The sequence below is a fragment of the Papilio polytes genome, unplaced genomic scaffold (genome assembly GCF_000836215.1).
Source record: "Papilio polytes unplaced genomic scaffold, Ppol_1.0 DF821289.1, whole genome shotgun sequence".
In the NCBI taxonomy this organism is placed as follows: domain Eukaryota; kingdom Metazoa; phylum Arthropoda; class Insecta; order Lepidoptera; family Papilionidae; genus Papilio; species Papilio polytes.
The window spans coordinates 5581014-5593707 of record NW_013527915.1 but is presented as its reverse complement, the minus strand read 5'-3'; the positions used below and the strand labels follow the sequence as shown (position 1 = coordinate 5593707).

Genomic DNA, 12694 nt, shown 5'->3' with positions numbered 1-12694 from the left:
CGCTGTTTATGTAAACAAACAGGAATTAACTGAATATAGGTTATTTAATTAAATCATCTAAAGCGTTTCCTACGAAATATTTGTCAAAAAGAGAGGTCGCGAACTTTAGAGACAACGCTCAGAGAGATCTGCCTGTTTTCAGCTTTTATATTTTTAATCCATATTTTATGTTAAATAAGTTTACGCTTATAATGTTTAAGATGAAATAAAAAGATGTAGATTGTGTTGTAAGGATTTTATTTAAATTTACTTTCGTAGTTGTACAGTTTGCTAGACCTTAGCTACGCGTGTCCTGTGCATCCGGTGCATGCAAGACACGAGGAAATAATAAAATAAGAATTAGGTAAATGTTGAACTCTATACACTGCGGTCAACTTTTTCGAATAGTAGAAATCATTACCAGTATGAAAGTACCAATAATAATTAACGCTATTGCTATAAATTTAAATAAATAAGACAAAATATAACTACAACCTGCGAAGACAGAAAGAGATCGGTACGAATTAATGCAACCGTTCGCTTACATCTACTATTATAACGATTACAACAGCCTGCGACTTCCGTACCCACCTCGATCTGTTTGATTTTATATTTTATAAAATCTACCAGCACTTTATTATCAAAAGTTATAAAATATACTACAATTTACTTTTTTATCGTTTTAGACGCGTATTTTTTTACAAAACGATTAAAAATGATGGCCACTTTTACTAAATGAGTGCTAGTAAAATTTGTTACTCTTCAACGAGTTACAGAAAACAAGAAAATAATGTGTCGCTTTCTGTAAAACGCGATTTAGGAAAAGCACCGGCCAAGGCCGCCAGGGGGCGCGCGTCGACTGATACTTTTCTGGGTACATCTTAGAGGGCCTCCGTTTTATTTCTAAATAAAAATAGTCACTGGTCTCAAAACATGGCTTAAGTACTATACACCTAAAATACATAAATTATTACAAATTAAGTAAGGCATTTACAATATCAGGGATTCTTATAGAACTTTGCATTTACACGATACTAGACCTGTTGCAGTAGTAACATCGTGTCGACACAAAGAATTGACTAAACTTATATCGGTAAACAATTTAAGTTTGTAAATGGTCAAGATTTCGGCGATCTGCAGTGACCGATACAGTTTGATATTCCTTTTAGATACCTATTGCTAAAACAGCATCCTTTTAATCTATCGGTCACTATATTTACTTTTATAAATGTTAAATTCATTAAATTTAGAATCTATTTATCATAAAGGTGTTTACAATCTAGCACTACCGTTTGGCACTGACTTTTTCAATAGTCTCGATTAATTATTATAATTGTTTTGTTAATCAGAAAAATGTAAAAATAAGTGGTAAGAATTACCAAAATATTTTAATGAATAGTAATCACAGTCACGGTTGATTCGTAATTCATCAATATCGAGTCGAACGTGCCACGACGCTTTATGAAAAGTAAATTAAATAATAATTAAATCAATTACTACATATGACACGAAATCTTAATCTACTCCGTCGCGAAATTTGAGCATTATTCTTGTGCATAGGAGAACAGACGTAAATGATCACATAGGCTGTTGAGCCTGTGATGTGATGATCATTGAAGAAGGGGCGGGGGCATTTCACCTCCGGCGCTTGGCCGACACGGCCGCCGCTATCATCTGCCGCAGCATCGGCTCCGGGGTGCACGCCTTCGGATCGCATTTCATCTGACCGTCTCCGCCGCATCTGGAAATATTTATTAATTGTTTTAGTTTTTAAAAGTCAACTCTGCAATGTCTTCTTGGTAATATTAAAATTAGAATAGTTAGTGTCTATTTAATTAATAAGCAACTAGAAAAACTTACGTGCAATGTAAACATGGTCCCGATGATGCGCGTACCACCTCTCCTACTTTATATGTATGTCCCTTTATTTGACATCCCCGTCTTTGCGCAGCACCTTTGTAAGCGTGGGGCAGGAAGTGAGGCGGTAATGTTGTCGTTGTTGTTGTCGTTGTCGTGGTGATGTTAAGAGTAGTTGCCATTGAAACTGGACACTCGTAGCGTGGGCAACAGAATCCTTGAATAGGTTCTTCATGGCAACCGTGAATAGGTGGAGGACAGCTTTGTTGCAAGCAAATAATATCGCTTCTAAAGCAGAAACAGAAATCACAAGGATCATCTCTAGGTATTTGTTGAGCAGATACGTATACTTTGCCCCCATATCGGCAGGTACCAGGTCCAAATGCTTGATCTTCTTCTCCATAATCTGGTTCTTGGCCATACCCACTGCTACCGGTAGGTGGGAAATGACTGTCTTCATCTGTTGGAGGTATTTCATCTGTTGGTAACATTTCGTTAAAACCAGGTTTCTGCAATTCTGGAGGAGATGTTGACGGTAAGGATTCAATTGGCTTTTCTTCCGGTTGAGTAAATTTGTGACTATGAGTGGGTGAAAGGGTCGTTATATCTTCTGTCGTTTTACTAGTTGTACCTTGTGTTACAGCAGGAATAAATTCTTCCTCAGGCGCCGTTGTCTCCTGTAAGGACGGTATCGCATCAGTTGGTTTAACGGGGGCGCTCTCCTTTTCCTTCTCTATGACTGATGCAGGCTCTTCTTGTTTAGGTGTTTCTGCTTCTTCGTAAGTTGTTGTGGTTACTACTGGAATGAATGTTGATGCATCCTTATCATATGAAACGGTGCTCAGTTTGGAAACGTCGGTTTCAATTTCAGTAGGTAACGGCGATAATGTTGTTATTTTGTCATCATGAGTTGGATGAGAAGAACCAGATGTTGCAGTTTCAACAGCTTCCTTTATCGTTGATTCGTCAATTTCTTGCTTTTCGGTGGTTATTTTTAATGATTCATCAACATTGTGTCCTTCAGTAGTTATTTCCGTTGCTTCTTCTGCTTCTTGTTTTACTGTTGTTATTTCGTCATGAAGTTTACCAGGATAAAGAATTTCAGGTAATGTGGTTGAAGCTGTATCTTCGTGATAAACTTCAGGTGTTGTCTCTTCTATTCCTTTATGCGTATGTTCTTCTAATTCAACGAAGTATGGAGTAGATTCTGAATGTTCAACTATTTGCTCAGATGTTTCTTCTGTATGTTGTGGTTGAGGTGAGCTTTCACTGGTTGGTTTAGATTCCAATAAGCTAGATTCCGTAGCAACTGATGTAGATGCTTCAATGTCGCCCTGCGTGCTTATCTCAATTTTCTCTGTAGTGTAATAATCTGGTTTTGTTTCTTTTGTGTCACTAATTACTTCATGGTCTTGTGTATATTCGTCACGTGGCGTCATAACCGTTACTGGTTCTGTTTGCACAGTCTCCTTACTTACAGTCTGTTCGATCAATGTAGGAGTAGCATTATCATTCGATCCAGTAGTATATTTGTGTAATTCAGGTGCTATGGTAGAACCTGATTGAGCTTCACTAATTTCAATTTCTTGCGTTGTTTTTTCTGAACTCAAAGTAGTAGGTAAAACTGTTCCTGTCTCGACTTCTTGAGTAATCAAGCTTTCCGCGATTGTTGTGAAATGTTCATGTTTTTCATGAGTAAAGGTTTGTTCTTCTTCAATATTTGTTGTGTATTTATCGGGAGAATGGGTGACGCCTTGTGATATTTCCGTTACAGTTATATCACTCTCAGATGATTCACTCGGAGATTTGTGAACTTCTGTAAATATTTGCTCGGGCATTTCTGTATATTGTTCTGGTATATAGGCGATGGTCTTATCTTCTCCATTTGCATTTATCTTAACAGTATCTAGTTCTCGTTCTGATGTGGTTTCTTGTGATTCTTCAACGGTGCTTGGTTCTATTATCTCTGTAACTTTCTCATGTATTATCTTTTGAGTTGTACCTTCTAATTTTTCGTTTTCATTAGAAGTTGTTGAGATTAAAAGAGGCTCATCGGTAGTCGGTTTTTCAATATCTGTTTCCTGTAAAATGTAAGTTGGTACAGAGTCTACAATAGGTGTAGTACCCGACGTCTTACTATCAACCTCAGAAATTGATGATTCTGTAGCTTCTGTGAGATCCACTTTACCCAAATCTTCGTCGGATTTTGAAGTCGTTAATAGTTCTGGTAATTCAGTTAAAATAGTACTTTCAACTGGCTTAGATTCAGTTCCAGGGGACTTTTCGTCGCTAACTGTGGTACCTTCTTCAGTTTCTATGCCTTTATCTGGTAGATACGAAGAAGTTTCTATAGGGATGAAAACTTCCGATGAAACAGTTGTTGTCGTATCTTTGTGTTCAGAAATAACTGTTGCACTCGCTAAAGTAGACTTTTCAGGCTTTTCAGTTGTTAAATATTCTTGAATGTCACCAACTTCATCACTTTCTTTAGTACTGCCTGTGACAAATTCTGGTATTTCTGTAACAGCTTGTTCAGCAGGAGGTGTTTTTCCTGAATCACCTAAGACATGAGATTCTGGGAGTGACTGAGTAGCATGTTCGAGTATCATAGGCAAGTCGGTTGTATAATCTAATTCTTTTTCAGCTTCTTCTATTTTTATAGGCTCTTCAGGTATTTTTTCATTGAAGATATGAGATCCTGTTTCTTTTTCTGTAACATGTTCCAGTATCATAGGCGTATCAGTTACAAAATCTACATCTTTTTCGAGGTCGTCTGCATTTACGGAGGGCTTTTCAGTTGTTTTTTCTTCGAAAACATTAGATTCAGGTAGTTTCTCGGTAACATGGTCCTGCATTAAAGGCTTATCGGTTGCTTTTTCTTCGAAGACATTAGATTCAGGTAGTTTTTCGGTAACGTGTTCCTCCATTAAAGGCTCTTCGGTTGCTTTTTCTTCGAAGGCATTAGATTCAGGTAGTTTCTCGGAAACATGGTCCTGCATTAATGGCTTATCGGTTGCTAAATCAATTTCTTTTTCAGCATCATCTATGTGAACCAAAGGTTGTTCAGTTGTTTTCTCATCTGTAGTTTCAGTATCTCTTACGTTTTCTTCTATTTTTGGTGATTCAGTAGTTATTATAACAGATTCCGTAATCACTTCAGGTAAAGTCACCTCTTCTTGTGTTTTGTCACTTAATATTCCACCGTCCTCAACAGTAGAGATGTCCGATGGTTTAGATGGATATTCTGAAGACTCCGTTGGAATTTGTTCTGGGTACCCAATTTTCTCCGCACTCTCTGTAGTTTTTTCCTCATATTGTATTTCAGGTACAGTCGTTTCATGTAGCAAAGGTTCCTGCTGTGTAGTTGCAAATGTTTCAGGCGAGAGTGTTTGTTTTTGAACGTCATATGTTTCAGTAACTTTGGCGGGGGATTCAGTTACTTTAGTAATATATAAATCTTCAATATTTACGGTATTTTCATCTAAATCAATATTTGTTTCGATTGTTTTAATTGTTGTTTTTTCTAAATCTATGTGTGATTCTGTAACTTGTAAATCTGGGACTGCCGTTGTTCTAGAAATATCTTGAACAGTTTGCGTTAATTCGGGATTTTCTGTCTCTAATTTACTCGGTAATTCTGCATCAGGTGTTACTGTAGATTCATATTTATCTTCTACAGTAGTTACATTTTCAATTATAGGTTCTGTGTAATCTTGCTCAGATGTAGTTTTTTCCGGTTCTTCGGTACTCTTTATCAGGTCTGACGTTGAAAGTTTTTCAGTAACTGCTTCTAGTTCAGTAACAATAGCCTTTGATGTTAATTTTTCTGGGGTTTCTGTTGGTTTTGTTTCTTCCATAATTGTTATTTCGGGGTCTTTCTGAGTTACCGCGTTGGTAATATGTTGATCTGATGTAACTGCTTCAGGTAGCATGGTTGTCTTTTCTTTAAAGTCTTCTTCTGAAATCAGATCTATTTTGGTAGTTTGACTTTCTTTGTAGAAATCAGTAGTATGCGTTGGAATTGTGACCTTTTCTTCTTCTATCTCGGGTATTTCGTTAGCTTTTGTTGTTAAAACAGACTTATCGGTGATTGTTTCAGTTAATAGAGATGATTTAGTTGTACTTTCTTCTCCTATAGAAACTGTTACTTCTGTATTGTGATCTGCGACACGTCTCGTAGGTAAAGAATCCTGTTCAATATTTTCTGTAACTTGTGATGAAGGTGACTGCGTAGCAATGTGCTCTTCTAGTAAGGTAGTATGTAGAATATTATCAGATATATCGGGTAGTGCTGTTGTAATCGACAAAGGTACGTCTTGTTTTTCAGTTAGGACATCCTCTGGTATTTTTGTTGGTTTAGATGTCTGTTGCTCGTCTAGGTCGTCTTGTTGCTTAGTTATGTCACCTGAACCTTCAGCATCTTCGGTTGTTTCCTTTTCACTTGGGTAAAGACTAGTCGTTGTCAACTCAACCTGCCGTTCTGGAGTCGACTCTTCAGTGACAAAAGATAATGTGTCTGTAGAATCAGATTGTGCATTATGTGTTTCTGCTAAAGTAACCGAATTACTTTCGGTATTAACCTCTGTAGTATCTTTAATGGTCTCGGTGCTAGAAATGTGGTCCAGTGTTGGAGTTACCTCATTAGTTATTCCTTCTTTGTGATCCTCAACATCTTCTTGTACAGTTTGTTCCGGAGTGTCTACTCTTACTGTTGTGAATTCACTTACTACATTTGTAGTGAACATCTGTTCCTTATCATCATCAAGTTTTTCATCTTCTGATATTCCATCTCCTCTTTCTGGTTCTGCTGTAACGGATTCAGTTACTACTTTAATAGTTTCGGTTTCATACTGCTTTGGTGTCTCTGTTTTGATTTCTTGTTCAAACGATTTTTCAGTGGTTACTGTTTCCAAATGTTTTTCGTCACTACTGGTGACGGCTGCTTCTGCTGGCACAGTCGTGTGTAAATCTGCGTCCTGTGCCATAGTTTGTAAACTATCTTGTTCATGTACATCAGGGCCTTCTGTCGCCATTCCATTCAAGGATTCCATTTGATCTTGTCCGGATGGATGAGTTATTTCATCGATAACCACATTGTCAGTAACTGGTTGGTCAGTTGATGACTCTTCCTTGATTGTTTCTTTGACATCCAAAATAGGATTTTCCGTAGTATATACTATCTCAGGTGATTTTGGTTGATCTTTTTTATATTTATCTGAGTCCGGAGTAACACTGCTTATGTCATATTGGTCCGCTGGCGTTTTATTATAAACCTGTGTACTTTCATCTTCTTTAGTGTTTTCAATACTTTGTTCAGTTGGTTGTTCATCTTTTTCTGCTTCTTCAGCCCTTTCGGTTACAGATTGTTGGCCAGTTGTAACTACTGAAATATCGGAAACCGATGTAGTACTTTCGTCTTTAGCTATGATATTTGGCGATTCGTCCAGCAAATTAGTTGTTACTTTTTCTGTTTCTGTTTCTATAGAAGTTTCTGTCGTTTTTTCTTCAATGCTTTGAGATTGCGGTGAACTTGTGGAATATTCCCTAACTGACTCTGGAGTTGTAACATCTTCATCCTTGCTAACCTTCGAAATTTCAGTTATGTAATCGCTATCTTGTGCTGTTGATAGTTTTTCTGTATCTTGTTTATCTATTTTTTCTTTATTGACCACTGATTCAGTGGTATAAGTCTCTACTGTGGCCGAATCTCCAATATATACAGGTGTTGTTTCATAGTGTACTTCAATTCCTGTTGCCTTATCTTGGTCAGCTGTCGTTTCTGACTTGTCACTAGGGCCAGCAGTTTCCTGAGACATTGTTGTTCGTCTATCTTCTTCAGATTTAGTAATTCCTTGAGTTTCCTCTACTCTAGAGGTTTGAGGCAAGGTAGTAAAATCTTTTCCTAGGTCTTGAACAGTTTGTTGTAATTCAGTTTTTTCATCTGATATTGTAGGTTGCGGCGCTTCAAAATCGTGGGAAGTGGTCAAATGTTCTTTGTCTGTTTCAGCTATGGTTGTGCCATGTAATTCACCGTTAAACGAATTATCGGGAATTTCTTCAACTTTAGGGTGTTCGGTTGTAATAGTCTCCGGTTCTCTAGTAATACCCGTGCTAGATACTTCGTCAATAAATTGAACAGACTCGGTTGTAAGTTCTTGTTTTTCAACGTCAATCTTGCTACTTGTACTGTCATACTTAGAAGTTGATTCCTCTACTAAAGTAGTAAATTTCTCTTCAGTTCTTGTTGTTTGTGATTCGGCAGAAATGGTGATCGGTACATGGCTTATTTTGGTAACCTCTTCAGAGACAATCGGTATTTCACTTGTTATATCTGATGTTATGAAATCAGTTTGAGCGTTAGTTTCACATTGTGGACCTACGCATGAAGAGGGGAATATTATAGCATCCTGAGGATGTTCTTTACGCCTGCAAGAGTCATTATTGCATTCTTTTTCAATAGCATCGGCTTGGTTATCTGGCGACAAGATGTGAGTATCGGGTTCTGGAGTTATGAAATCTTTGCAATTGTCACCTTCGCAAGGTGTGACAGCAGTTACTTGACAACCTGTTTCTTTGTCGCATTTTGCAGGAGATTCGGGGACCACAGGAACTGTATCGATACACCCATCCTTACCACATTCTGGTAGCACAGGTTGTTTTTCAGGTAAATCACAATTTTCAGTGGTACATGGTTCAGATGGAATTGGGCTTAAAGTGTGTTTATCTTCATCGGTTAAACATTTGTCTCCAATACATTCATCGTTTTTAGTCGGTTTTGGACTTTCTGTACCAGACATTTGACTGTGGGATTCTGGTAATGTATCTTCCTTCGTGTGATCACAGATATAAGTGGGACAACAGGATTCTGCTGAGTCATATATAGGTTTACAATTATTCATGTTTGCATATTCCGGCGGTGCACTGCAAATGATGGGATCACATTTGATAATACTACTAACACATCTACAACCGGTATGACATTTATTCGTACTAGGTACTTCTGTAGTGTTTTGATATGTAATGCCGTTCAGAAGACAGTCTCCTTCCCCAGGAATTCTTCCGGGAGAAACTATAGGCATTATTTCTTCGTCAACTTCATTTTCCGTTGGGTTAAGACTAGTTGTTTCTATTCTTATCGTAGTTGATGAACTATACGAATCTACTTTCTCAGTTGTATCTTTATCGGTATCAGCCGTCATGACAATTTCTGTTGTTGTTACTAATGATTGTTCTTTCTTATCATCTACTTCGCCAGGAACTAAAGATGCAGCTGTTGTAGGTATAACATCTTCTTTAGTTTCTTTCTGTTCATAGTATTCGCTCTCAGTTATCAATGCATCATAAGACTTTTGAGTTGTTATTTCAGGTACAGCTGAAGTATCGTCTTCTTTTCTAAATGAAGATTCTGTAGTCTTATCGGATTTATCTTCTACAGGAATGAGACCTTCACCGAAAGTAGAAGAAATGAAATCACTCAATGTCGTTAATAATGGTTTTACGGTAACTTCGGTCTCATGAGATTCAATATGTGTTGTTTCTGTAACCTCATTTTGAGAGACCGTTTTACTTTCTTCTTGATCATCTAATTTTGTAGACTCTGTGACTAAGTCATCCTCAGTGTCATGTGAAGGTGTTGTTTCATCATTCGATGTATCAGATTTTGTAACCATAGTATCAATATCTATTTCAGTTGCACTTGTGGGTTTGGACTCGAATTGCTTGGCAGTTGTTAATAACATTTCATCAGCAAAGTCTGGTGTTGGTTTTTCCGGAGTTACTGATTCAGATTGATCGATAGATTGTGTAGATTGATCTTCACCACTGCCTTCTACTTCAACAGTATCAAATATTGGTAAATCGGTATAAGGTTCATCGGGCTCGTTTCTATAACCACTGCCTTCGACACCTTTTCTGGGAGGTGTTATAGATGTTGACCTTAGAATTTCTTCAGTTGTGGGTTCTAGCGTTTGTTCAGTGGGCAACTCATCGCCTTCACAAATATAGGTATCTGGACAACATTGTCCTTGACGCGGTGGAAGTGAAGTACAATTTTTGCCTTCATTTTCCATCGGAGTTCCACATTCTTGTACAACGCACACTATATCACCTTTCATGCAATAACAATGCTCGCAGGCTTTTTCAGTTTTAATTAATGCACCATCAGCGAATATTTGATCATCATGCACACAATCCTGTGATACTTGCGTTACCGGAGACAACGTTGTTGTGGTTAGTAAAAATCCAGGAGTTGGTCGTACAGTTGTGGTCATATCATCCAAAAGTTTAATGTCATCTTCTGGGTGATCTGGAATTGAAAAATTTTTGTTAAGCTACTGATGCTTTCTTATTTATTTATTTATTTATTTTCATGGAAGACCAACATATATATATATTTATATTTTTGTAACATTAAAATTAACTAAATGTGCTTACCACATGAGTATCTGACAGGGCAGCAAACGTCTTTGTGATAAATAGGAACACATCCATCAACGTGTAAGGTACACTCTTGCATCACACACGTGGTCATGTTTCGAATGCAATAACAATGTTCACAAGGCTTGTTAGGTGTTGATGGCACTTTAGACCCTTCAGAGAAATATCTGCCATTAATGCTACAACCATATTTGTCTTGATGGCCCACTCCAGTAGCTCCGTACTCCGCTGGCGAAGATGTAGAGGTAGACGTCAGCAAGTCAACTGGTACTGAAAAAAAACATATTTTTAACATTAAGAAATCAAATTTAAAAAAAAAATACATAGGTCTTTAATTCCTTTATAGTAGCATGCACAGCACACACTTATGTCCCGCTATAAGGGACGAGTCGCTTTCAAAATAATACTTCAAGAGAAAATACTTTCGTTGCAAGTACCTACTATTCAATATGTAGTTTCCATTGAAAGTTGAGCGAGACAATGTTTCGATAACATACAAGTTACATTTTTATTTAAATGGGGAACGAAGTACCGTTATTTAATAAAAATCATCATAATTTGCACGCGTCTTAAAACTTTATGATTATTCATATATTTTGTGTTATTTACCGTCAGGGCAAGTGACGATGGGACAGCACTGGTCGGCCCGTTTCTCCACAGTACAATCCTGTCCAATAGGCTTCGTGAAGGGACAAACCCTCAAGTAACACATTAACATTCGGTTGTGGCACGTGCAGTTGAGACAAGGTTCGTTCGTCATTATTCGGTCGCCCTCTCCGTAGTGCTGAAAGTTATAGTAACAGCCTTCCGGTGCTCCTGAAATAGTAAATAATATTAATATTAATACTTTTAAGTCATTTTGGTATGTGAGTACACAAACTCAATGTCTTTTAGAAGGCCTATAAATATATTAAAACCAAATGAAGTGTTTGTTTAATGTGCTAATCTCAAGAGCAACCGGTCTAATTTGAATAATAATTTTGCATTTGGCAACCTATTAGAAAGGCTAAAGTTATTTAAATTACAAGCTACATTGTGGTGAGGGTAAGTTGCTAAGATCATTTATAATTAGCAATGTTTTTTGACCTCACACACTATGCCGGTAAAATGCCATTATATTATTTTAATGAATTCAGTAAAATACGGAACGAAACAGAATACCATATATTTGAAATATAATTATTGTTTGTGTCTTGCACCTAGTTATTATGTGCTTATAAAAACATTTAGAAATAAAGTACACTTACCTTCATATAAATCTAGTGCTGTCTGATTGCTAGCCGTCGGTGCTGGAATTTGTAAAAAAAAATAAATTTAAATTAATAAATACAGGTACAATTTTATAAGGATGTATTATAATATAATGTCTCATTAAGTAATTGTACTTTTGTCGCCATGTTTGAGTTTAAGCATATGTTACATGTGCAATTTGAAGACTTTGAAAAACTTTTTGTTATGTTTATACAGTTTTTATGAGCTTGAGATATTTTAACAAACAAGGGTTACAATCTTTATTTTGTTTTTTTCTTCTTAAAACATTGAGCATGCAATTAGTGCGATCTTTTATGGAGACATTAAATGGCCATGTTATATTCTAACATTTATATTGTTCCGAGAAAGCTTTACTGTTGTTTTTTATGTCGACTTAAAGCTAGCAACAGCCGGCCAGGATGTCTGACACGAATCAGCGAGACTTGTGATCGACCAATACGCTAAAGTCGTTTTACATATCCGTTTCAGTGCGTATAATTAGCTGAGCGGCCGGCGACAAAGCTGTAATTAAAGTAACGGATAACGTCGTTAACAACGAACCGAAGCTTTATCGCCGAGTTGATACTTTGCTGACAGTCATAACACTGCGGTTTATTTCTTAGTTATCAACGAACATAAACAGATTCGATAGTACCGTTGATTTTTATACCTATTATTATGGATGAGATTGTGATTTATAAGAATGTATAAAATATGATCTACGCAAGTGAATTAGCATATCTAGCTGTATGTTTTGGGTTTTTTGAGGCACAAAATAAGTTTTGCGATGTTGTTTGTAACACATCATTTTTTTTTTGTAAACCACCAGTCACCAGATTTTTGTAAATGTGTATAGAACATTTGTTAATTTGGTGGAGGCAATCGGTTAGGATGAAAGTTGACAGCGTGTGCGTCGAGCTTGCAGATCGCGTCGGGCCGTTATCGTCGCCGCTGCGTCGCCGCGTCGCTTGCGCCAGCTCGTCCACCTAACGGTCGCCAGGAATGTCGTCAGCCGTCAGCATCCAGTTTTTGTCCGATGTGACTTTTAATTATAATATTTTTCCATTTTTTGAGAATAGCCTCATTCATAGATGTATAAAAGTCAACGCAACGGTAAATTGAAATTGATTTCGTCCAATCGAATGACTTGATCATAAATAAGTGTTTGCTT

General features: G+C 37.1%; 1 protein-coding gene across 2 annotated transcripts in view; it reads right to left on the bottom strand.

Moving 5' to 3' along the window:
• Positions 1–220: 220 nt before the first annotated feature.
• Positions 221–12694, bottom strand: part of LOC106109295 (mucin-17) — a 32378-nt gene continuing 19904 nt past the window's right edge. For both annotated transcript variants that reach the window (XM_013290737.1, XM_013290738.1), the window contains exons 3-7: positions 11520–11561; positions 10882–11088; positions 10270–10542; positions 1840–10141; positions 221–1720 (exon numbers count right to left, since the gene is read on the bottom strand). In XM_013290737.1, coding sequence (XP_013146191.1) covers positions 1615–1720; positions 1840–10141; positions 10270–10542; positions 10882–11088; positions 11520–11561 — 8930 coding nt within the window. In that variant the 3' untranslated portion in view covers positions 221–1614. The remainder of the gene's footprint in view (positions 1721–1839; positions 10142–10269; positions 10543–10881; positions 11089–11519; positions 11562–12694) is intronic.